The sequence below is a fragment of the Mesoplodon mirus genome, assembly GCF_964341445.2.
Source record: "Mesoplodon mirus genome assembly, chromosome: 1".
Lineage (NCBI taxonomy): Eukaryota > Metazoa > Chordata > Mammalia > Artiodactyla > Ziphiidae > Mesoplodon > Mesoplodon mirus.
Window position 1 is genome coordinate 17845080 of NC_138976.1, and position 25833 is coordinate 17870912.

The 25833-nt window shown below is 46.2% G+C and overlaps 1 protein-coding gene across 3 annotated transcripts in view; it reads left to right on the forward strand.

Moving 5' to 3' along the window:
• The window catches only part of ASTN2 (astrotactin 2), a gene marked incomplete at its 5' end in the record, with an annotated part of 924983 nt that overhangs the window by 856485 nt on the left and 42665 nt on the right, over positions 1-25833 (forward strand). For all 3 annotated transcript variants that reach the window (XM_082619566.1, XM_082619564.1, XM_082619565.1), the window contains one exon: positions 13893-14034. In XM_082619566.1, the coding sequence (XP_082475692.1) occupies positions 13893-14034 (142 nt within the window). The remainder of the gene's footprint in view (positions 1-13892; positions 14035-25833) is intronic.

The following is a 25833-nucleotide window of genomic DNA, read 5'->3' on the forward strand; positions in this document are numbered from 1 at the left end:
CCCTGATCAAATGCTCAAGGGTGCCTGTTTCTGGTGGAAGCACTTCTGGCCTCTGAACCTCTTCAGAAAGTCACCTCTCCCTGTGGGGTTTAAGAGGGACCCCAAGGCCCTCCTCCAGTCAGGCTGTGGGAAAACAGTGTCTTTGGCTGACTTGGTTTGGGGTCCAGAGCTGAAGAGGGGAGGGAGCAGCATCCACCCTCTGGGCCAGGGTCTGTCTCCTGTGTCAGGGCGTTGGGTAAGGCCGTGGAGAATGGGACGAGGAGAAGGGGCACTAGCCAGCCCTGGGGAGAGCCACGCACCCTCGTTCCTCGTCTTGCAGCGCTGGACCTCAACATCCAGCTCTCTGGCTCCCCACATCTCTCTCTGCCTCTGCCCCTGCTGTTTCTTTTATTGTCTTGTCCTGTTCTCTTTTTGGGTAGTTTCCTTCCTGCCTTCCTTTATGCCTTCCTCCCTTCCTCCCTGTGTCTCTTAATCTTGGCCTCCTCTGTCTCCATTCCTCTCTGTTTTGATCTCTACCTGTATGTCTTGCTCCGACCCTCTCTTCCCGTCTATGACTCTTTTTCCCCTTTTCTCTCTCTCTTCCTTTCTACCACTGTCTGTTTCTACGTCCGTCTCTTTGTCTCTTAGTATTTCCTGGCTGTGGTTCTCTCTGACTGCCCTTCTCTATTCCTCCCTATTTCCTTCTCTCTGTGTGTCTGTCTCTGTCTTGTTCTCTCTGTCTCTGCCTGTCTGTCTGTCTCTCTCATTTGGAAATCTACCTCTTTCTGCCGCCTCCCAGGTCCCACCTCCTTCTCAGTGATGCACCTCAGCCTAGTGGAACGGTGTTGCTCTCACAACCAGAAAACCTGACTCACCTTTGCTGGCTTTCTCTCCACCCTCCTGGATGCTCCCTGCTGTGGGGCCTGAGCACAGGGATGGGATGAGGAGAGGAGTGAGCACGCGTGAGGGTGGTGAGGAAGTGGGTTGGATAATGGAATGGACTCAGGATCTCATTCAGTCCTCCCTGGTGCCTTGATGGGGTACCCCTGAGGCCACCTTTGGAGGGTCCTGGTCGGACTGGGTTCGAAGCTTACAGTTCCCCGCAGGGGGAAAGAAGAAAGACAAGCAGAGGCTCCCTTATCTACTGAAGATACCCCAACTATCTGCTCACCCCAGGCTTTGAGGCTTATATTTAGAAAAGGGGAGAAGGTTTGGGCATTCAGCAGTTTTTAATCTCTGGGCACATAGTTTGTGCAGTTCTGGTCTGGGAGGAACAAGAGGTACTAAATTCATCAGGGTAATTCACTTTCCCTGGATTGTTGAATTTCTCTTCTCTACTTAACCCATATGAAACGTTCCGTGAATTGGTGTTGTTCATGACAGTAATAACAGTAAAGCTGCCATTTGTTGAACGTTTACCATGTGCCAGGCACTGTGCTAATTGTCTAAATCAATTCTCAATATGATTCCATTGATTCCTTTAATATAGGCATTTTCACATCCATTTTACAGATGAAAAAATGAGGCTTAGAGCAATTAAGTAACTTGCTTGGAAGAGTCGTTTAGCAAAGTCAGTTTTTAAACCCAGGACTGAGCACAATACTGCCTTTTCTGCTACTTTCCCGCCACCCAGTATTTGATACTGGTATCTCAGTAAATATAATAGTCTAAGTCAGTAACACGGGGAGGGCTCAGGAAGGGTGAGTGCCTCATAAACGTACTTCAGGGCGTGGCTCTGAAGCTGTGTGAGTCGTGGTTGGGCTCACAGTCTGGATGAAGAGACAGGAGCACGTGGTACAGCTGCTAATGTACTGGATCAGGAGTCAGGAAATGTGTGCTTCAGCCCCAGCACCTCTTTCCCGAGCTTCAGTTTCCCCTTTTGTAGAATGTGACTTTTCACCTCCATCTTGTCTTGCCCACCTCACCGAGCATTTGTGACGCTTAAATATGATGCGGAGGCCGGGGCATACAATGCAAACTGTAAAGGGCTTTACAAAGGAGAGGGCTGTAGGAAGAGAAAGCCATTTCTCGTTGCAGAGACAAGAACAAAGGGATCATGGACAGCCAGTGTGGACGCTGAGGTGATGCAGCAGAGGGCTTGGCTGCATAGAAATGCCAGGGTTGGGCAGAGATCAAGAGGAATGATATTAATGAGGGAAATTTCCTGAGGTGTGTGTCGGGGGCTGACAACTAGACAAAGAGCTCAGGGAAGCTAAGACTGAGGAAGCAAAGTGATAGGCACGTATAGAGGAAAATAAAAGGGTCACAAGGTTGGGGTTAGCTGCAAGATCAGATCAGATAAGGGATGGGAGGGTGCTTGATGCCCTTTGTTTCTTTCGTGGCCATTTGCATTGGTAGAGAGAGATGAACTGATTTGTACAGAGTCTCACAGAGAGGCAGGGGTGCAGCCCGTGTCCTCTTACTCTGGATTCAGGGCCTTTTCACACGAGATCTGCTGGCCTCATGGGATTGCTCTTTCTGACACAACTCAAAGGCTGTTGCACAAGGATGCCCTAGCCCACTGCTCCCCTCGTGGGCCTTCATCCTGCTTGTTCACCAACTTGCTTATTCTGCATGCCCATCACAGGGCTCAGATGGTGAATAAGGCAGGTCCCTTTCCACGGGTCCTCCCAGTCCACAGGGGAGGGAGACACTGAGTAGGTGATCGCAGGACAGTGAGTTAAGGGCCACAATGGTGGGAAGCAAGGCCACCGTGGGAGCCCAGAGTAGGAGTCTGACTCTTGCTGGATGGAGGGGTGACCAAGGGAAGGTTTCAGAAAGATACTGGGTATGAGCAAAAACTTAAGTTGTCTCAACACATTTACGAAGCCTAGCTGAGTCATTAGTTACTTTCTTCTCCAGCCTCACCTGCCCCCGATTCAGTCAGTGGATCTTTAATGAATGGCTGCTATGTCCCCCATACTCTGCCAGCCACTGAGGAGACAGTGAACAAGATGGGACAAGGCTCCTGAACTCATGGAGCTAACATTTTAGTAATCAAATGAAAATAAAGAGGAAGGCAAACAACTATAGTAACTAGTTTGTCACTAGTGCTCAGAAGAAAATCACAAGTTCTATGACGAGGCATAACTGAAAATGGGCAGTATGGGTTTCCTTCCGACAGGGTGGTACAGAAGGCTCTGAGGACGTGGAACTTCAGCTGAAATAAAGGAAGAAAAGCCAGTTGTCCAGAGCTGAGCAGAGTTTGGAAGCTCCAATCCCAGGAAGCTAGCCCTAGATTTCCCTGCACTATATACCCCCAACCCCTTTCTTCTTTGCTCTGTGTCACCGGCGGTTATGTTTTTGGGCTCGTAAAGCACCTTTGTCATCACACTTTGTTTTCCCTGGTGTGTCCTTGGGGCTGAACGCCGACGTACCTCACTACCCCCCAAAGGATGGTCTCTTCTCCCTCCTTCTAACTCCAGAAGCACCCACCTGACATTTTTATCATCGTACCTGCACTCTGTGGATTTCCTCTAAAACAGTCTTTTACAGATGCATCACTCTTTGCCGATTATAAGGCACATATATATATTTTTAATGGACTTAATTGAATTCACTCCTCATGAGCCCCTTGCAGAGTAGATGCTGACATCCTCCTTTTAGAGACGAGGAGACGGAGGCCCACAGAGATAGAACAATTAGGAAGTGCGTGTTGTGGTGGAAAACCCACAGGCTCTGGCACTGGATCAGCCCAGGTTCAAGTCCCAGACTCGCTGTGTGCTAGCTGTGTGGCTGGGCGGTGTGCCCCAACTCTCTGAGCCTCTCTTCTCCTCTCGACAAAATGTGAAGAATAACCCAGCTCTGCCAGATTATATGCTGTTTCATCACAACTGCGGTCAGAGGGGCTATTAGGGCCCACCGTCAGCACACAAGTGTTCTGCCTCTTTACCCAGAGAGGGAGACGCTGAATGAAGACCGGGGCCTGGAGAAAGTCGGACGTGTTAGAGGAACCAAGAGTCTGATGAGAAGCACGTCGTGTGCAGGTGGTTCTTTCTGCTTCACGACAGTATAATGTGTAGGGATATGACTTAAAAAAGGAAGGAAAGGGCTTCCCTGGTGGCGCAGCGGTTGAGAGTCCGCCTGCCGATGCAGGGGACGTGGGTTCGTGCCCCGGTCCGGGAAGATCCCACATGCCGCGGAGCGGCTGGGCCCGTGAGCCATGGCCGCTGAGCCTACGCGTCCGAAGCCTGTGCTCCGCGACGGGAGAGGCCACAGCAGTGAGAGGCCCGCGTACCGCAAAAAAAAATTTTTTAATAAAAATATAATAAAATACAAAAGGAAGGAAAGAAAAGAAAGCCCTCCGTGGATGAGCGCTGTGATGGCAGTAAACACACACTGTGGTCCTCAAAGGGTGATGGCGAGCGGGATGAGGGGCCTGGCTCTCCTTCCTCTTCCGCAGTCCGGTCCCCAGACCGGCTCTTCTCACCCATGTTAGCAGCACCCAGTCTAGCCAAATGTATTAGCATCATTTGTCCTCAAGATGGTGGGGATGACGAGGGCTTTTACGGCCCTATTGAATCCAACTGTAGAAAAGGGCAGGCTCTATTAGCCAACTGCATATTAATGCTGAGGTTAATATTATTAAATTCTGTATTAATAATAAGTTGCAAGACTCTTTGGAGGGTTGCTCACGAAAGCAGCCATTGCCATTCTGCCTTGTTCAGCTGTGAGCACCACGGGGAGGGGGCTTTGCCTGCGTGGCTCAGGACTGTGCCTGCAGTGCCTAGTCCTCTCCCTGGCATGGAGTTGCGTGTTTGGGAACCGTGGACTGTTTCAGCACTGTAGCTATCAGGTCTATCCTAGACCTCAGTGAGGAAGGCTCATCAGTGGATCTTGCTATCAATTCCTCAAAGGCAGAGATTGGGTCTTTGTAGCAGATGCCACTGGGGCAGTGACATAGCCTCTTGGCCCAGGGCTATTTCACCTGCAACTGTGGTGCACACCCAGGCTCACCTTGTGCTGCCAGTGACCTCAAATGCACACTTGTACTTTCTGTCCCATGGCCTTGTATGAGACTGAGCTCCCTAGGCCTTGGGGGCAAGTCACATTAAAAAACGTGTGGGGAAATTCACTCTCCCGGGGAGGCTCTCCCCCGGTGGCCATCAGGAATCATCAGCGGATATGTGCTCCAGCACCCCAACTTGCGGCCAAACAGCTCTGGGAGACATCCCGTTCGCTCCTCAGAAGGTCGCAGTAGGATCAAGCCCCCATGACTCACAGCAGCAAATTTAGTGATGCACCTCTGTGTTGACTGTTCCTCTTCCCTGCCTCATTATTCCCACTTCCCCATGCCTGCTTCTTGGAGTCACCTTCTAAATAAACCATCTGCAGCCAAGCCCTTCTCTTAGGCTCTGCTCTCCAGGGAATGCAAACTAAGACATTCTTCTTTATGTTGCGTTCACAGCCATCACCTCTTTTTAGAGTACACAGTAAATACACTCATTCCCTAGACAAGTGTTTACGGAGAACACGCTGTGTATAGGCAGCTTGCTAAGTGAAGAAAGTCTCTTCATCAGGGGGCTTACAGGGAGGGATACAGGCAGTCCAGTAATTCATCAGTATAAGAGAGAACAATATGTTTTATGAAGTGAAATAGGGGATAGAGAGGGATTGGATTAGACTGAGTAGCTGGAGAAGGCCTTTCTGAGGAAGTGACATTTAAGCAGGGATCTGGCTAAGGAGAGGGAGTGAATCATGCAAAGCGGAGGAGCTGTCCAGGCATGGAGACCACAGGTGCAAAGGCCCTGTGTTAGGAGCATGGTCTGCATATTAGAGGAGGAGGGGTACCAGCCTGGCTGGAGGGAGGGAGGGAGCACAGGCAGTGAGGTCAGAAGACAGGGCCAGAGGAAGCAGGACACTGGAGATAACTCGGTGATCTGTTGAATAATAGAATCCTTTTATCCTCTGCCCTAGGCAGTGTTTTATGATGGGAAAGGCTCCGGTGTTGGCGTCTGACAGCTCTGGATTTGAGGTCCAGCCTCGATATTTAGGTGGAGTGTGACCTTGGGCAACGTGCTTAAGACCTGTGACCTTTTTTTGTTTGTTTGTTTTTCATTTATAAAATGGCAATCGTAAAATCTACCTCATAGGATTTGTATCTGGTAGGACTCCTGGTTGCAAGTAACGGAAAATGAATAGAAACTAGCTTTGGCAGAAAAGGGAAAATACTGAGTCATGTATTTGAAATATCCAAGGGTATATCTAGCTTCAGACACAGCTGATCCAAGGCTTCAAGTGATGGCATCAGGACTTGGTCTCTGTCCCAGATGTTAGTCTGATTGATCAGGCCTGGGTCACTTGTTCATCTCTTGCTGGTCTCTGATACGGGATATCATGCCATTGATCACATGCCCATCTCTGAAGAGGGGAGGAGGCCAAAGCTCCACCTAAATCATATAGACTGAAATTGGGGGAGAGCTGGCTCCCCGGTGGAAAACCGGCATGCTATAAGCGGAAGGAGACAGATTTTAGAGCAGGTCAACCCTACAGATGTAGGTTGTATGAGGGCTTGTATGAGGTTGTGCCAGAAGTCCCTTAGCACAACACAGGCATATAGGGGCTCTCAGTAGATATTTGCTAGACCGCCATGGCCTTTTTTTGGATCCCTTACGTCTTTGGCAGTCCCTTCTCTCCTGTACCATGGGAGTCCTATGCACTCCTGAAAGAGATCATGCAGGAGGCAGCCTGATTTCCCAAAAGAAAGTTCTAATGACAAGTGCTAGGGTCGGGGAGATGAGTGTGGATCCAGGCTTCAACCTCTGAAGTTTGGTTTCACAGAATTCCACAAATACCTGCATGGCCAGCCCTATGCTCGGTACTGGCGACACAGAGGTAACCAAAATACAACTCTCACCAAAAGCATCTTACAGGCTGTAGGCAAATGTGTAGTAGGAAAACCACAGGCTTTGGATGACAAATGTCCTGGTTCTTGCCTTTTCTCTGCCATTCTTCCTTGGTGGATCTTGTTAGGCAAGGCCTTTAACCTTCTTTGAACCTGATCCCTCGTTTGTAAACGTACAATTAACCTAATTCATTAGGTTGTATTGAATATTAATCAAGACAGGATTGTTTTGAATGTTTAATCGAGATAATTAAGTAAAAATGTCTAGCACCGCTAATGCCATATAATAAGAGCTAAATAAGCATTTTCTTCCCCTCTCTCCTTGACTGCCTACCTTTCTTCCTTCCTTCTTTTTAAAATTACTTCATTTTGCAAAAAATAGGGAAGGTTTTAGGGAGTTAGGTATTACGTAATGTTTCTAAAAGCAGCTGACTTTGACCACTAAAAATTTTGCCATCAGGCAAACTGATGAGACATGATGGGGATGCGGCCGCAGGGGCGACGGAGCACTAACATTGGTAAACCATTCAGGTAGCAGGTATACTGCGTATACTACTTACTCCTTGCCCGGTTCTCTGATCATCTACTTTCCAGATGAAGAAGTGGTCTCTCAGAGTTGAATCATCCATCCCTATGTAATATAGTTCATAAGTGGTGGAGCCTGGCTTCAAAACCAGGTGTCATCTGCCCCCCAAACACACTCTCTTTTTCGTATCTCATACTACCTCTCTCAATGAATGTGAGAATCATCACACACTGGTTCTTCCGATTTAAAATAACATTGTTTTGGAAGAAGTGAACCAACTGCAGCTGAAGGGTGTGAGGCCCTCAAAGATGCATTTTGTCACTGACAAGGTCTCGGAATGAATTTCTACATTTGTCCAAGTAAAGGAAAGATGGGGAAATGCAGAGCCCTGCCTCTCCCTGGGCACTGCAGCAAAGAGCATCTGTAGGTTAGAGAGAGGCCAGGCCCCGAGTAGCTCTAAATCCCCTTGGCGTTTCTTGAAAAGAGTGTGGAGTCCCAAGCAGGGACCTTTCTCCCCACCTGGGCTAAATAACTCACTGCTCTGGCCCCTTCCATTTTGGAATTTCTTTGCTGCTTTTCTCCCAACCTGTTTTCAATTTGCTCTTGTGGCCAGCTTTGACTGTGACCTCAACTCAATCAGAAGCGAGAGAGAGAGAGAGAGAGAGAGAGAGAGAGAGAGAGAGAGAGAGGGAGAGAGAGAGAGAGAGAGGAGAAGGAGAGGGAAAACAAGGAGGAAGAGGATCGAGGGAGTGATGAAAGGGGAGGGAGAGAGAGAATTGAGACGGGGGGTGGGGCCTGTAGAAAAATCGCTCTGTGCTTTGTTGGGTTGGTTCTGTAGCTTCAGCAGAATTGTGATTGACCTTTTCTGTGGATGGTAATGAGAGCAAGGCTCGCGTCTGAGTGGATAAAGAAATGTGTGTGAGGGTCTGGCCCAAGCCCACTCGGGTTACAGCCCCAGAAGAGCCATAATGGGGAACAGGCGCATTCCTGTACAGCGACTCCCAACTCCCTATCTGTTTTCAAGGAAAGAAAAACAGAAAAAGAATGTTAGAGTCTTGGACAGGCATGGGCAAGGCGGCAGTAGCAGCCTGGGTCCAGGAGCGTTCTGCCATGTGGCCATAACGACTTCCTAGAGAGGAGGGGACACAAGTGGCCTGGGCACAGTGTCCTAGTGGAAGGCGCATGGCGCTCAGAGGCAGAAGAGCTGGATTGGGGTTCTGGCCTCTGCCTGGGAGTAGCTTCGAAGCCTTGAATGGGGGTGTAACATTCCTGAGCTTCTATATTTCTATCAGGGAATGTGGCAGAGTTTTAGGATTCAAATATTTTAAGCAATAAAACTTTTAAGTCGAGATTTTTAGAACAGTTTTTATTTTCAATCTAAATAAAACATGGACCATTAGTATATAAAATAGATCAAACTGGAATTGATCTGGTTGAAGGTTAGTATAGGTATAGAGGAGACAGACTTCAGCACCCACCATATCTGTCATTTCTTCTTATCCCCAGAGTTCTAAATATTCTAATTCTCAAGCCACTGTTAGAATTTATTACATGTGTGAGACCTGTCAAACATCTTCTGTCTCTCCTGGGCATTCTATCTTTCTCAGAGATTTCAAGTTTAAGAAGATTTTTGTTTGTTTGTTTGTTTTTGGTTTTTTTTACATCTTTATTGGAGTATAACTGCTTTACAATGGTGTGTTAGTTTCTGCTTTATAACAAAGTGAATCAGTTTTACATATACATATGTTCCCATATCTCTTCCCTTTTGCATCTCCCTCCCTCCCACCCTCCCTATCCCATCCCTCTAGGTGGTCACAAAGCACCAAGCTGATCTCCCTGTGCTATGTGGCTGCTTCCCACTAGCTATCTATTTTACATTTGGTAGTATATATATGTCCATGCCACTCTCTCACTTTGTCACAGCTTACCCTTCCCCCTCCCCATATCCTCAAGTCCATTCTCTAGTAGGTCTGCGTCTTTATTCCCATCTTACCCCTAGGTTCTTCATGACATGTTTTTTTTCTTAAATTCCATATATATGTGTTAGCATATGGTATTTATCTTTCTCTTTCTGACTTACTTCACTCTGTATGACAGACTCTAGGTCCATCCACCTCACTACAAATAGCTCAATTTTGTTTCTTTTTATGGCTGAGTAATATTCCATTGTATATATGTGCCACATCTTCTTTATCCATTCATATGTCGATGGACACTTAGGTTGCTTCCATGTCCTGGCTATTGTAAATAGAGCTGCAATGAACATTTTGGTACATGACTCTTTTTGAATTATGGTTTTCTCAGGGTATATGCCCAGTAGTGGGATTGCTGGGTCATATGGTAGTTCTGTTTTTAGTTTTTTCAGGAACCTCCAGACTGTTCTCCATAGTGGCTGTACCAATTCACATTCCCACCAGGAGTGCAAGAGTGTTCCCCTTTCTCCACACCCTCTCCAGCATTTATTGTTTGTAGATTTTTTGATGATGGCCATTCTGACTGGTGTGAGATGATATCTCATTGTAGAAGAAGATGACAGGGTGGAGCTGTGTACCATGTACATACAGTGCCCAGCACATAGCAAATGCCCAGTAAATAGAGCTCACATTCGTGTTGAATAAAGTTGGTCACAAATTGAGGAGCACAGGCTCCTGGGGCAACTTTGGAAGCTCTTCAGTTCTCAGTGACTTTATCTCAATGCTCTGGCTGATATGAATTATCTCACAGGCCATAGGGGTTAAGAGACCAAATTTTGTTCCAAGTCTACCTCCTACTTTGTGTATGGCCAAAGACATGCCACTTTCTTTATCTGGGCTTTGGTTTCATCACCTGGAAAAGGAGCAATTTGGATAAAAATAATCTGTAAGCATCCTTATATCTCCTCTGTTATGATGACACAATAATACCAAAAACAATAATGATAGCTGATATGTTTTTTGAGCTCTTACTGTATACCAGACATTGTCCTAATAATTACAAATAGTTATTATTTGTAAACAATATACATTAGATAGCATTATTATACCCATTTAACATATGGTAAAATAGATGTAGAGAGTCAAGGAACCTGTCCAAAGCAAGCTGTAAGTGGGGATGTACCAGGATTTAATTCTAGGCAGTGTAAATGCAGAGCCCAGCCTCTTAACCACTGCACTTTATTATTGTTCATTCAATTATAATGCTTCCAGACGTGGAACATGGTATACTGTGGAACCACAATACATGTGTTGAATTGCACTGGTTCACCTTTGTACATGGAGAAGCCCCCAGGCCTTTCTTAGTTCCCCCTCCACTAGGAAAGGAAGGACAGTGAGGGTCGCTGCATTCACCTGTCCCCTTCTAGGTTGCGTTTAAACCTTCTGGAATAGAGTGCCAAAACAAGCAATCTTACAATTCACTTTATGGGTCTGTGCTTAACAACCCTTCCTGTTGTCAGATTACGAGCTGTAGAAGGTCTTTTATTGTTTCATTTCCCAAGCCCATAGAGCTAAGAGACTGGCATGAATTCCATCTCAAATTGAAAAGAATTGAGAAAGTTCCCTTTCTAACACTGTCTTTTTTTTTAAAACATTCTCTAGGAGGCAGCATAACATAAAAGAAAAGGTATGGCTTTGGAATTAGGATGATATGGGTTCAAATCTCAGCTCTGTCTCTTCCTAAAGTTGTGAGCTTAACTTCAGCTTTATAACAGAGATACTAACATTTAACCCATTAAGATTGCATGTTGTGAGGATTAACTGGGGAAAACAAAAGTTGGCACTAAAATATCAGTTTCCTTCCTATTAACTCTTTTCATTTGAAAGTTATTATGTGTATATAGTCCCAAACAGAACTGGACACTAAATATCCTTATAATGTGCTTGATATGACTATTTACATACTCCATATTATCCAGTTTCTTCACTTGAACTAAACCTATAAACCTTAGAACTGTGTGCCAGTCTTACTGACCAGACCTATTTATGGGGCTTTTATCCGTGGTCTAAATTATTCTGAAATGCCTGGAAATATCTGGAAAACTATGTCCATTTGAAAACGAATGTCAACCATCTTTTGGCTTGAAGACAGTTAATTAATACAGGCCACAGGCATACTGAATTCCCTCACGAAGGGCCAACTCTTTCAATGGCTATCTAGAAACAAATTGAGAAGCAGACAGACATGTATCCAAGCTCAAAGAAAACAAATGCAAGCAGCCAGACATGGAATCGTGAAAAACCAAGAGAAACAAAGCCCTCACTCCATCCAGTGAATAGTCCCATGTTTTTTCTCCTTTATTTTTCACCCCATACATTATTCTGCTTTGATACCTATTGGAAGACATTGTTGGTTTATGATTTTACTACGGAAGAAGCTTGACATAAGAGGCCTATAGAAGAAATAGGGATGCCAAAATTTGAGATCAAAGAAGCGTTAAATTTACCTCTTCATTTTTTAATAGCAAAACCTCTGGTTCTAGACAGACTTTCTTCCTGGACTCAGCCTTTCTTTCTAGATTCCAGACCCATAAAAGAGTCATTGACCCCTTGCTACAGAAAGGAAAACTGAGACTTGAGAAGTTAAGGGACTTGTAATAAATGGTAGAACTCAAATTCAGTCCCAAGTCTGCCTGGCAAGAGCAGCTGAACTTGTATGTCACTGACATTAGCCTGATTCAGACACTTGTTCTGGCATCTACACATCGAGTCTGTGAACTGTCTTTGTAAAAAGCAGAAAACAAAAAAACACTACTCATCAGATATGCTTTGTTGGACCACGGGGACAAATACATTTTAGAACTGTTGTGCGTCTGAATCCCAGGGCCATCTAGACAGTTCACTGGTAAATAAAGGATGAAATTCTTCTTTGCAAGACCAGAAGGAAGTGATCTGTAAATTCTGTCCCCTCAGTTCCCTGGTAGAGAAGCACCGGGTCTTCTCAGACCCTCGGCCAACATTATTGTTTCATGATGGTACCATCACGTTGCATTGTCCTTAATCCCAAGTAGAGAGAAGATAGTTAACAGATGTCCTCTTCTTGTTTATTACCGAGAATCTAAGCGAGGAGAGACTACAAGGCCCTCCATATCAGGCATGAAGAAGAACAAGGAATCAACAGTTGGGAGGCCTCATATCATTTCATATCGTGTGGTATACAGTACCTCACGTGCCTCTAAAATCATCCTGTTTTAGAACTGGAAAGGAACTTAGAGGCCATTTAGTCTGGCTCATTTACGTTATTTTAAAGTAATTTTTATTGATTTTTTTTCTTGTTACAAAAGCAATACATGTTCCTTGTAGATAATTTTAAAAAGAGAGATAAGCAAAAATAAGAGAGAAAAAATACCCATTAGCTAACTTTCCAGACAAAGCCACTATTATTCATTTGCTATATTTTATTCCTTCTTTTTCTAGATAGATATATGTGTAAAATGTCCACCAAAAATTATTCTGTAATAGTGTAACCTATCTTTTAAAACTTACTGTGCCATGAATATCCTTTCAAGTAACTTCATATTTTTCCACAATATTATTTTAATGGCTATAAAATATTCCATTGTATCATTGAACTATAATTGATATTACTGTTTTGATATCATTGAACATTTAGTTGTTTTAAAATTCTTGCTAGTTTAAATAGTACCGCAGTGTTTATCCTCATAACTTAATCTTTGTGCACATCTATGTTATTTTATTTTTTCAGAAATCCTAACATCTAGCACCTAAATCCTAAATCTAGCACCTTCACTCTACAGAGGAGAAAACTAGAGTACAGAGATGGGAATTTAGTTCTCCAAAGCTATACAGCAAATTCTTCACAAAGCTAAGACTAGATCCCAAGATCCCAGATGTTCAGTTATTCTTTCTAGTCTTCATCTTGTCTTCTTTATTAGCCCTATTTCTAGTAAACTTCAGCAGCCTCCTAAAATCCAAAGGCTAGACTGACTTTTAGAAATCATGGGGTTCGGGGCAGTTTCTCTTCTGTTGTCCCTTCCTATCTCATGACCTTCATCACTAATCAGTCATGGAACTCTTTCCCCCTTAGCCGGACCAGTCTCTGTCCATCTCAACATGACACTCCATGAATCCAGTACCAGTGCGTAAGAGTGACCATATGACATGAGACCTATTTTATATCCTTAGTCCAACTCCTTCACCGTACAAGGAAGGAAGCAGCAATTCCAAGGAGGCTTGCTTAAGGAGTTAAGAGGAAGTCAGTGGCAGTGACAAGGCCAGAATAGTTATTCTAGACAGAAAGCCCTGTCCTCCTGTTGCATTTTCATGCATTTTTATTACACAGTAATTTACCTCATTTGAGCTTTGCTACAATCTTATAAAGGTAGGTATTAGTATCTCCACGTCACAGTTGAGAAAATTCAGGCATGAATTTAAAAACGAGTCATCAGGAGTAGACACTGATCTGTGTCATTTTCATATCCTGTGCTTGTTCTGTCCATTAATCCTCTTAATAATGGTATCCAGACATTTGATGGGTTTGGACAACAGCAGGAATGTCTGCTCACCAAGGCCTGAGCTGGGGAGCTCATCATTCTTTGTCTCCCTCCAGGAGAATTCCTGAGTTTTGCCGATGACTTACTCTCTGGCCTGGGTACATCTTGTGTAGCAGCTGGTCGAAGCCATGGAGAGGTCCCTGAAGTCAGTATCTACTCCGTCATCTTCAAGTGTCTGGAGCCCGACGGTCTCTACAAGTAAGACATACTTTGTGTGTGGGGAGTGTGAAGCAGACAGGACAACTTTAAGTCTGGGAGGCAAGGCACGAGTAATCTGTCCAGGTCAGCCGAATGTTTTACAGGCCAGTCTGTGTGTGCACCCTAATATGCTAAGGCTTAGAAGTGTCCATTGGAGAAGTATGGCCACAGTGAGTCACAGAATCATACAAGGTTAGTGATAAAGGGTCCAGGGAGGCCAGTAACGTAAAACCGTCCCTCCTACTGATGAAGAATCTGCAGCCCGAAGAGGGAAAGTGGCAAGTTAGCAAGGAAGGCTGTGACAGGAGTCCCTGCCTGGTGTTCTTTTCTCAATTCCATGATATTTCCTCTGAAAAATGTTAGATTAGCATATCAGAAGTGTATACATATATGTAGTATATATACATATAATATTTTTATTAGTAGATTCATCCAGTCCCTTAGTCATAGTGTCATCATCACTCTTTCACAGAGTAGATTAGAGTCATTGCATCCAAATTTCTGGAGATGCAAAGGAAGTCATTCTGAGACTCATCTGTTCATCTCAGAGGGAAAATGGGCTCATTTTTTCTCTGTTTCCCAACTCAGTGAGTGTTGCCACATTTGGATGCAACCATCATAAGCTATAACATATAGTTCTAGCAACCAGCTCTCTTCATTCTCTAATTATGAAACCATAGGCCGCCTCCCTTACTAATCTAGAAAGCTACAGTTGTTGACAAGGTGGGCATTGTTTTGTTGTTTTTTTTTAACATCTTTGCTGGAGTATAATTGCTTTACAATGGTGTGTTAGTTTCTGCTGTATAACAAAGTGAATCAGCTATACATATACATACATCCCCATATATCCTCCCTCTTGCGTCTCCCTCCCAACCTCCCTATCCCACCCCTCTAGGTGGTCACAAAGCACCGAGCTGATCTCCCTGTGCTATGTGGCTGCTTCCCACTAGCTATCTATTTTACGTTTGGTAGTGTGTATATGTCCATGCCACTCTCTCACTTTGTCCCAGCTTACCCTTCCCCCTCCCCGTGTCCTCAAGACCATCTCTACGTCTGCGTCTTTATTCCTGTCCTGCCCCTGGGTTCTTCAGAACCATTTTTTTTTTCGATTCCATACATATGTGTTAGCATATGGTATTTGTTTTTCTCTTTCTGACTTACTTCACTCTGTATGACAGACTCTAGGTCCACCCACCTCACTACAAATAACTCAATTTTGTTTCTTTTTATGGCTGAGTAGTATGCCATTGTATATATGTGCTACATCTTCTTTATCCATTCATCTGTTGATGGACACTTAGGTTGCTACCATCTCCTGGCTATTGTAATAGAGCTGCAATGAACATTGTGGTACATGACTCTTTTTGAATTATGGTTTTCTCAGGGTATAAGGTAGGCATTGTTGACCAATTAATTATTCAACTCATTCATTTTTTCTTTTATTCATTGATTCATTCACTTATCCATCCATCTATCCAACCATTTATCCATCTCTCCATCCATCCATCCATCCATCCATCCATCCATCCATCCATCCATCCCATTCATCTATTTATTCACTCTTATACTCCATCATTCATTCACTTATTTATTCATCAATTCTTTCATTCATTCACATTTTTATTTACTCATTTTTAACTCATTTACTTATTCAGCAGGCATTGTCTGAAGATTTCCTATGTCTTGGTACTGTGCTAGAATGCAAGTATAAATGTGCCTAAGACAAAGTTTCTATTCTCAGGTAACTTATAACTTAATGGTAGTATGGAAGACCACAGACTGTGGATTCAAATCTGGCTATGACATATTTAGTTGTGTAGCCTTAGCTAAGTCGCTTTACCTCTATGAGCCTCAGTAAAAGAGAAATAATATAAACCCAGGTTGCAGAGTTGCATGAGAATTAAACCAGGAGCAACCTAGCATAGTATCTAAGTATGTGCTCAGTAAATATCAGCCCCTTCATAATCTGTAAATCTCCCTCACCTCCAAATCACATCCTATCCCCACTTCCTCTGGAAGACGATGACTTTTCTGAAGACCACGGGGCTCTTTTGAACATGTGACATATTGAGGCTCATTGGTAACGCCCAATGCGTTCACGTACCAAACTCAGGAATATCACCATAAGATGGAAATCAGGGCTTCTGACTCTGGCTTTGCCATTGACTCTCTGTCTCATAGATGTTAGGACCCAAGTTTTATTTTATACAGAAGGGCAACATCAATTGGGGACGGTGAGAGCTCTAGGAATGGAATCCCCAAAGTACAATATGCTATCAGGTGTCTTCCAGTGGGACATGTGGGCAGACTTCACAGAGGCAATAGCGTTTACCTCAGGCCTTGAGTAATGATTTGGTATTTAGATCTTGGGAGCGAGCGTCTATAGCCTCTCAATCAGTAAGCTCTGACACCAACCCCTTGGGCTTTAGGGTCACTGCATCTATGAAACACGAACATGCGACTAGATTATGAGCTGTATGATCCTCTCCAACCCTAAAGACTATGATCGTATGAAGAAAACAGCATTTTTGGAAGACTGCCTGTGACTGGCTTCTGGATCTTCTGTCCCTCACTGAGGGCATAGACTGCACTGGAGGCAGACAGAGCTGGGTTCAGATCTCCACCCTGCGCTTTATCAGCTTGGCACTGAGTGAGCTTCTCAACCTTCCAGCCTCCGTTTCCTCCTTTGTGAAGGTGTAGGTGATAGGTGCCTGGCTCACTGGGACCCCAAGAGGTTTGATGAGCTCCTAATGCACAGACGTTCTTCACTTTGTCACAAGCCCCCAGCAGGAGAGTGAGAAGTGTTAGCTGTTATCAATGTTGTTCTTGTTGCCCTTGCTGTAGTAATAATTAATTTCAACTCCCTCCGCCTCCGTTCTCCAACTGCTGGGAGAGACAGCATCTAGCAGGGAGGGACCGAGCCCTGGCAGGTGATTCCTATCTGCTGAGACACAAGTAGTAACCCTGTCTCTGGGTGACGTTGTGGGGACTTGGCGTTAGCCAGGCTGGAATCCTACAGGCCCATTATGTAGAAAGCAGTGAAAGGTTTTATGGAACCCTGAAAGCAATTAACACTTAGAGCTGACAAATCAGCTGCCATCCTTTAGATAGAAGTGATGAGTGCTTTCCCTCACCTCTTCTTTTACACACACACACAGACACACCCTGGCCCCCATCTCCTTCCCACCTCGTGAAGCAGGAACATCCTTTCTTCTCCTGTCCTGGAAATGTGCTTGTCATGAACCTGTCATCCCTAACTCTGAACACTTCTTTATTTTATTTTTGAAATTGATTTTATTAATGGCCCTGGGATCTGGACGCTCTGACAAGGAGCCAGGGTGTTGTTTGGACCCGTCTCTTATCCCACTGGCGGCTCTCCTTCCCTGAAGTCTGACCGATTCCGTCTCAAGTTTTAAAATAGTTCCAGTGTCAGTTCTTGGGGGTTTTCATTTTCTGCTTGCTTGTTTCTTACCAAAATTAGTTTTCTTCTTGGGCCAAAAAGGCCATGTGTGGCAGTGGAAGGAGCGCAGGCTTTGGAGACCAGTGGAGCTGGGTGCAAATCCTGATTCTGTTGAGTACTCACGACCTGCCCTGGGACAAGTCATTTTTTCACTGCTCTATGCAACCGTTTCTCCTGCTGGGAAAGGGGGGCTGATAATCTTTCCATTCTCGTAGAGTTATAGGGAAGAGCGTTAAGTAAGAAACTCCACCAACAGGGTTTATCAGAATGCATGGTGTACAGGAGGTCTGCAGGAAATGTTAGTTACTTTGCTTCTTCCTGTTTCATTCTCCTTGACTCAGCTGATGGTTTTCAGTGTCTCTTTTTTCCAAGGACAATCCCAGAAGAGCTATTCTCTATGAGGCAGGTTGGGGTCCCACTAGCCCTGAAAAGAATGAGTACCCAGGATCATGTGGGGAGAAATAGGATGGAAAGAGAGCATGGTCCAGACCACTGAGTTTTAATTAAGCACAACTGGGCACCACACCTTCCATCCATGCTGCCAGAAGGTGTGATGGAAGCATTCAGGTGACACAGGCGTGGAGGCACCGTCTCTCAGGCAGGAAGTCTGGGTTCACATCCCACTTCTGCCACTTCTGCCTCTGGGACCTTGGGCAGAATGTTCACATCCTCTCCTTGTTTCACAAGTTCAGGATCTTCAACATGAAGATGCATTAGATCCACCCCAGCTTGAGAGTTCTGGGAATGCATACTTCTGCCCTGGGAATTTTTTCTCATTCTCTCTCTTCTCCTCTAACTTCACCTTTGTTTTACCCTACCGTACCTCTCTGCATCGCTGTCCGTCTCCCCTTTCCTTTTATTCCCTCTCTCCTATGAGTATTCTCTGCATAGCTCACTGTCTGTGTCTGTCTGCCATTCTCCAGTCATTCCTTTTTTGCCTTTCTATCTGTTAATCTCTTAATTTCTGTTTCTCTGTCCTGTTTCTTATTTGAGTTTTGGTTCCTCCTTCTCTCTCTCTCTGAATCGGGCCTCCCTTTATCCCCACTCCCTCTCTCCACCCCACCTAGGAAGGCAAATTGCTTTTGCAGCCCCTCTATCCATGTAATTTTACACAGCACCGCAGAGTTGAGACCAATTGGAGGAGTGAGAGTCAAGGCTGCTTCTCTCGTCCTAAGCTCACCCTGGTGTAACAAAACAGAAACATCAGCACTTGGGCCTGTTTAAATTGAATTTCCTTGTTTGTTTCATTTGTTTTACTTTTGAATGAAAACAAACAAAGAGCAGCAGAGGGAGAGGGTCCCCAGACGTTCTGACAGTGTGACCAGCCCCTGCACCTTTGGGTTGTTGGAGTCCGGGGGTAACCCCGAGCAGGAATCTCCACTCAAGGTGGGAGGGTCAGCCCAGGCTGGGCACTCACCATCCCTGCCCTTGCCTGGCCGGAGGCCTAGACACCCTTTTTGTCGCCACTCCCCAATTTCCTATTGTCCAAGGTAATTAGCCTCTGTCTTGTCTTGGCTGCCTTGCCTTTCTCTGATCGTGGATGACTGCCAAAGTGTCCTGCGCAAACACACAGCAGCAGCCAGGCCTAATTCCTGGGGTGGGAGCTCATTCCCACACATGCAGAGGCTTGCTCCAGGCCTGCCCTCACCTCCTTGGCCTCAGCTCCGTGAAAGGAATGCCAAGGGAGCCTGGGTCCTGCAGCCACGTGCCAACATCCACGGTGGGACCAGAGGCTCAGGGGAAATGGTCCTTCTTATCAGGGGTGGCTGGAGGTGGAGGAGAGGGGCAAAAGGAAAACCAAGGCCCTGGAGGAGGGAAGAGCCTGAGGTCAGGAGTCAGACAGCAGTTCCCACACTTGTTCCAAGCGAGACCTGGGCCCAGTTCCTCCTGCTCCTCGGGCCTTGATGTTCTCATCTGTGAAATGGAAAAGTTAAACTCAGTGAGCTCTATGACTTGCACACTGAGGTAGAGATGGAGACTCCAGACCAGTGTCCTGATTCTCAGTGCCCCCAGTACTTCCTGGATACCAGGAGCGTAGTGATGATAATAGTTTATCCAGTGCTCACTATGTGCCAGGAACAGTGCTTTCAGGATGTTCCATGTGCTATCTCATTTCATCCTCGCCAGAACCCTGTGGATCTGGTATCATCATCATCCTCATGTTGCATTTCACAGAGGGAAAAACTAAGACTTAAAGAAGTAAACATTTTGCCCAAAGTCACATGATACAAAGAGGTAGAGCTGAGAGTCATACCCAAGCTGACCCACCCTTCCCTTCCCCCACATGCTGTCCCTGTGCTTGTCCACTCACACATGGGGAGTTGTCAGAAGTACCTGGTAAGAATAGTGGAAGAGTGGAAGAGGGCCTTCTAACCGCAAGCAAACATTTGCAATGGAAAGAACACTGGGGACAAGAAAACCCAGACCCTCAGGAAAGGTACTTCACACCTCATCTTTCTCATCTGTAAAATGTAGCTAATTAATTCATCCATGAAATGGAGATAATTAATTATACCTCCCCAAGTTTTTGCAAAGATTAAACTCGATAGTATATGAGAAAGTGCTTTGAATTTGTCCTACGATTGTGTGAACATGAAAAGTTACGATCACTCTGTCAAAAAAAAGCAGCCAAGGGATGGGCAATAGATATTTTGAATCCACATCCCTTCCCACACCCCACCACGATATACATATTTTTAAGTTAAGCCTTTGAAATCAGACAGAGGTGAGTTTTTACCTTGGCTCCAATACCTGTGCTGTGTGGCCTTGGGCAAATTTCTCAACCTCTCTGAGTTTCAGTTTTGTCATCTTTAAAATGGAATTGTAACAGGACCTATTTCATAGGATTGTGGGGATTCGGTGAACTGAAACATGTAAAGAGCACAAGAGAGTGTCTAGCTCATTGTCAGGACTTACTAAATGATGAGAGGGGGAAGGATAACCACTGTTATTACTCTTTGTGATTATATTCTTTACCTAAGCATCGTGCCTGGGGCTGCCACTGTTGGCCACTGTGTTCTCAGCATTCCAGTGGGGAGAGCAAGTTAATCCTTCATCTGGCACTGATTCCTTTACTCATCACTCCCTACGCACACTTGCTAGAATGTACAAGAATGTACCTTCCTTAAGGTCTTTGCTTCTACTGTTCTTTCCCCAGGATAGCCTTCTCCTGGCTCTTCCCATGATCAGTACCTTACTCTCCTTCAGGTCTAGGATTAAATGTCATTTCCTTAGAAAGGCCTTTGACCACATTTTCTACAACAGATAACACCTGCTATACACACGGACGCATAAAGCCATGGCGCTTACCAAAGCTGTAGTGACTCAGTATCTAATTTATTGGTTTGTTGTCTGTCTTTTCACACTAGACCATCAGCTGCATAGGGCAGAGTCTACGTCAGCCTTTGTCATCCTGTATTCCTGGTGCCTAGAACAGTGTCTGATGCCAGTAACGAATCCAGTAAATAGTTGTTGAATGATTTGAACAAATTTCAAAGTCGGTGCAGAAATCTGGAGATACGGACTTCTCCCCTTCACTCACTCACCATCTCTAACTCACTTTCTCACCAAATATTCAGGAGACAGCCACTGTGTGTCTGGCTGTGGTCTGGTACCATATCTCTATATCTATCTCTAGGTTTCTATGTCTCTATATCTATCTATCTACTTATCTATCCATCTATGTACCTATCTTAAATCTTACCTAATTTAATCCTGAAAACAACTCTCCAAGGCAGTGACTGTTATTCTTGTCCAACAGATTAGGCTATTAAGGCACAGAGAGGTTAGATAAGTTGACCAGAGCCTCAAGGCTAGTAAATGGAGAAGATACAATTTGAATTCAGCCAATTTATTTCCGGAGCTTGAACTTGAAATTACCACACTAGTTTATGAGAATTGGACATGTAGAAGTGGCAAGGTTCAGGGGTGGAAGCTGTTTAAAGGGATCTTTTGTGCAGAGATCCATACTCAGATGAGCTGGAAACACTATGGAAAACAGATTTTGAGTCCTAACACCAAAAGCTACATGACACCCACTGAACTCCAGACTTCTCCCTGCCTCTGCAATCCTGGCGATGCCACATAAACAGTTGAGCCCTGAGTCTGCACAAGGACCCCTGCTCTTCCTAGGGATGTACTCCCAGTGCCATTCCTGAGATGCCCAGTATCTCCAGCTCTCATCTGCTGAGTTGTTTCCCAACGTCCCCAGACTGCCATGTGTTTCTGCAAACAAGCCCAGGCTCCCTGCCCCAAAATACTATTCCAAAAGCCCAGGGGGCTTGACACCTTGGATGGAGCATTGCTGGGCTCCCCCATCACCTCCAGGACCCCCCCACCCCCTGCCCGGGCACAGCCAGGGCAGCACATCGAAGAAGCAGCCAGGGCCACCGCCATGGATACTATAATTACATATTAGATGGAATCCCAAAGTTTCCTTTTATTTACATTCCTACCCTACCCTCTTCATTTCCTCTCTTTGTGCCAAGAATCAGCACAGAATTTACTGGAAAAAGCATGAAAGTCATCAGGAGCCCTTCAGGTCTGGCATTTATGAATGCTTGCCCAGATGAAGGGAGGCGAGAGACTGGAGGGTCATCCTGCGTCTGGCCCTAAGCAGCTATGAAGCCTTGGACAAGGAGTTTCCATTTTGGAGGCCTGCGTTTCTGCCTTTGTAGAAGAGGGATCGAATGGGGCCATCCCAAAGAATGTTTCATGAATTCAGATGAATTCGGAGGCTGTGTATCTCAGGAGGTAATGGAGGCAAGGATTTGGACTCCAACCCCTGGCGATCAGAGAGGGAAAGGTTGGAGTCCGGGTGGAAGAGTTTCATTCAGCTTAAGGCTCCATGCTTCTTCCCTCTTCCAGCTTCAGTGACCCTGTCTATGTAGTGGGCCTCTTGAGCCAAGTCCCAGCGTGACCGGGCCAGCTTCTCGGGGGACTTTCAGCTCCTGGGAGGAAGGAGATATGCACAGAGGAAGCCTTCCATGCTGACCGGGGCCTGGGCTGTAGCCTCTGTGAGCTGAGGCTGAGGCCCAAGGTTGATCCAGGACACAGAAGGGAAAGAAGCCAGGACGGGCCTGACAATTCCTGCCTTGCTCTTTACTGGCTTTTTCTCCCCACTGTGAAACTTTCTCAGTCCTTTTTTTCTCTTCAACCCTCTCTCTCCCTCCCACAGCCTTCTTCCCTCCCTCCCTCCCTCCCTTCCTTCCTTCCTCTTTTCTTCCCCCCCCTTCCTCTCTCCCTTCCTCTCTCCCTGAGTCCCCTCCTGTTTTTCTAACATCTCTCCTCTCCCCCACCCCCACCCTGCCGCCCCTTTTTGTCCATTTCTTATTGTTTCTGACTCTTCTTTTCCTCTCTTTCTTCCCGTCCCATCCTTGCTCTCTCTCTGCTCTGGGCAGGGACGCTGCCTCTCTCTCTCAGCACTCTGACTTCTCGTCTGTCTGTCTGTCTCAGTCTTTTCTGTCTGTGTCGTCTTCTCTTATACTTGCTCTCTCTGTATCTGTACATCCTGCCTCTTTCTCCTTTTCTTATCACTTCTTAGTCTCTGTCTTGCTTGGTCCCATGATCTCTCTTCTTCCATGTTCCTGTGCATTATCTACCCGCTCCACCCCTCCTACCACAGCCTAGGAACAAAGGTCTGGACCTATTATATGACACTGGGGTGACCAGCCAGTTGGGTGTGGCCAAGGGTCCCAGAGCTCAGCAGGGGCCGGGCGCCTCTGTAGTCCCATAACCCAGATGGAATGTGAACTTTCTCTGGCTGTGGTGCCCTGTCCTATTGGTCAGGGGTGGGGTGAGCGGGGGGCAGCCTAGCTACTCAAGACTCAATTGCATCTAGCATCAGGTCACACTAACCTCTCCAAAGTGTTCAGTTGGGGCCCCAGAGAGGGAAGGAGCTGTCCTCAAGCCAGAAGCAAATACAGCCGTGAGTCCCAAGCCAAGAGAGACTCGTAGAGGAAAAATAACGCTGTTTTTCAGCCGACAGACAGTGAGGCTCCTAAAACCTGCTGGGGACTCTCAGGCAGGCTGTTCTTTCCTCAAGCTGCATCAGGATTTCATCCAGGAATGGGACGCCAGCCAGGCTTTTAGAGGGACAGGGCACAGACTGCTTGTGCAAACTTGTGGAGGGTGGAGAGATGGGACCTGAGGCCGTGCTGGGGAGCTAGGCCTTGAATGCCGGGCATAGGAGCTGGACTTGGTCCTGCAGGCAGTGGGGAACTAAGAAAAGCTGTTGAGCAGGCCCAGGCTGTATTTACACCTGTGTTTTTGGTGACAACCCTGACTGGGGTGTGGAGAACAGGCTGTGTTGAGTTGAGAGACAGTGAGGCCATTTGGTGCAAGTAAAGGCGAGGTCCTCACACGCTGGGGATCCAGTGAGTGGTGCCCTGAGTAGGGCATGTGCTGGGCCGAAGTGGAGCAGCATGGGCTCAGTTCAGTTCTGGAAACATCCGGAAACAGCTTTTCCTCTTCTTAACAACTGGTGGCTGTGCTGAGCACTCAGGAAAAGGACATATATGTTGGGTATCCACAACGTGCCTTATACTAAGCTAGTCACTTGGGATTCAGAACTAACCAAGCCAAACAAGGTCTCTACCCTCATGGAGCTCAGAGTCATGGTGGGGAGGCAGAGGAGACTAGCTCGATGATGCTTCGCGTCATGCTCTGATGGGAAAGACCGGGGGCTGTGGAAATATCAAGGAAGGGTCGCTAACCCAGACGGGTCTAGTGCAGGGCTATTTTGCAGACCTGCTGTGAAGTCTTCCTGCAGAAGTAAGAGGAGGTGTTGCCCTGGGTTGAATTGCGTCGCCCCAGAATTCATGACTACCTGAAACCTCAGAATGTGACCTTACTTGGAAATAGAGTCTTTGAATGAAAATGTAATGAACTAAGGATCAAGATGAGATTTAACTGTAATTAGGTTGGTTCCTAAGTCCAATATAATATAGTGGCTGGCGTCACTCTAAGAGGAAAAGACACACAGAGAGAAGAAGGCCACGTGAAGATAAAGGTGGGGATTAGAGTTATGTTACCACAAGCCAAAGAACACCTGGGGCCCTCAGAAGCCGGAAGAGGCAAGGAAGGATTCTTCCCAAGAGCCCTCAGGGGGAGCCTGGCCCTGCCGACACCTTGATTTCAGACTCCTGGCCTCCAGAACTGGGAGATAATATGTTTCTGTTGTTTTAAGCCACTATGTTTGTGGTAATATGTTACGGCAGCTACAGGAAACTAATACAATGGTTTCAGGCAGAGGATAGATTATGAGAAACCTGGAAACTGAGAGACAGCATGATGAGGCAGAGAGTAGATCTGGAGACAGGAGGGCAAGGGGAGGTAAGAGAGCTGGGGTTACTGAGCAGGTGAGGGCCTCGCCAGCCGTGTTGAAGCCCCAAGGGCAGCATGGCAAAGATTCAGTGGAGGATGGTATGAACGAGCCTCACGGCTGCAAGGAGAGTTGGCTTGCAAGGGGAAGACTAAACATCTGAACAATGTCCAGAGGAGAGGAAGCAGGTCAGCAGGGGCCCTAGAAATGATGCCCCTGGGGAACATTTCAGGGACCTGGACGATTTGTTCAAGTTAAGAGAGGGCCCGGGAGGATGGCCCACCATCCTCAGCCCTCTGTAGAGCCACACAGGTGTCAGAGGCGCAGATGTGTTCCCTCTGACCCCGGGGAACAGGATGAGGTGAATGGCTGCGAGGAAGACAAATTTCAGGTCATTGTCGAGAAACATTCCAGTGCTGGCCCTCAGTGGGCTGGTAATCTCAGGGGATGGTAAGCCCCATGCTTGGGGAGCAGGAAGCTGAGGGAGATGGAACAAACTCTCGGCAGGGCTTTCTAAGGAGGACCTGGCAAGTGACATTAATGGGCCAGTGTGACCAGATGCGCGATAACGGGGCAGTGGGGACAGCGGTAAACTAGAAATGGAGCAGAGAATTCTTAGCTGCAGCTCATCATTACTCTGTGAGAACGTCAGCCATAAACCTAGGCTTAAATGAAATCTCTTAATTAGTACTTGCTGGAAACCAATTTAATACTGGTCATATAAACCAATTTTGTAGGTCACAATTAGCCTGCAGGTTATTAATTTAAAATCTCTAAGTTAACTCTCTCAGTATATAGATAAGGGAGCCGAGGCCCAGAGAGACCCATAGGCTTCACAGTGAAGGCAGAACCAGGATTAGCACACAGGGGTCCTGACACTCAATCCACGGCCCTTACCAGCAGGCCTTGACCCCCTCCCTTTTACCTCGGGGGTGCTTTGGTAGGGGGAAAGCACAGAGACATCTCAGCGTGGAGAGGAGTCCCCAGGATGGGGTCACAAGCCACACTAGGCTCTGTG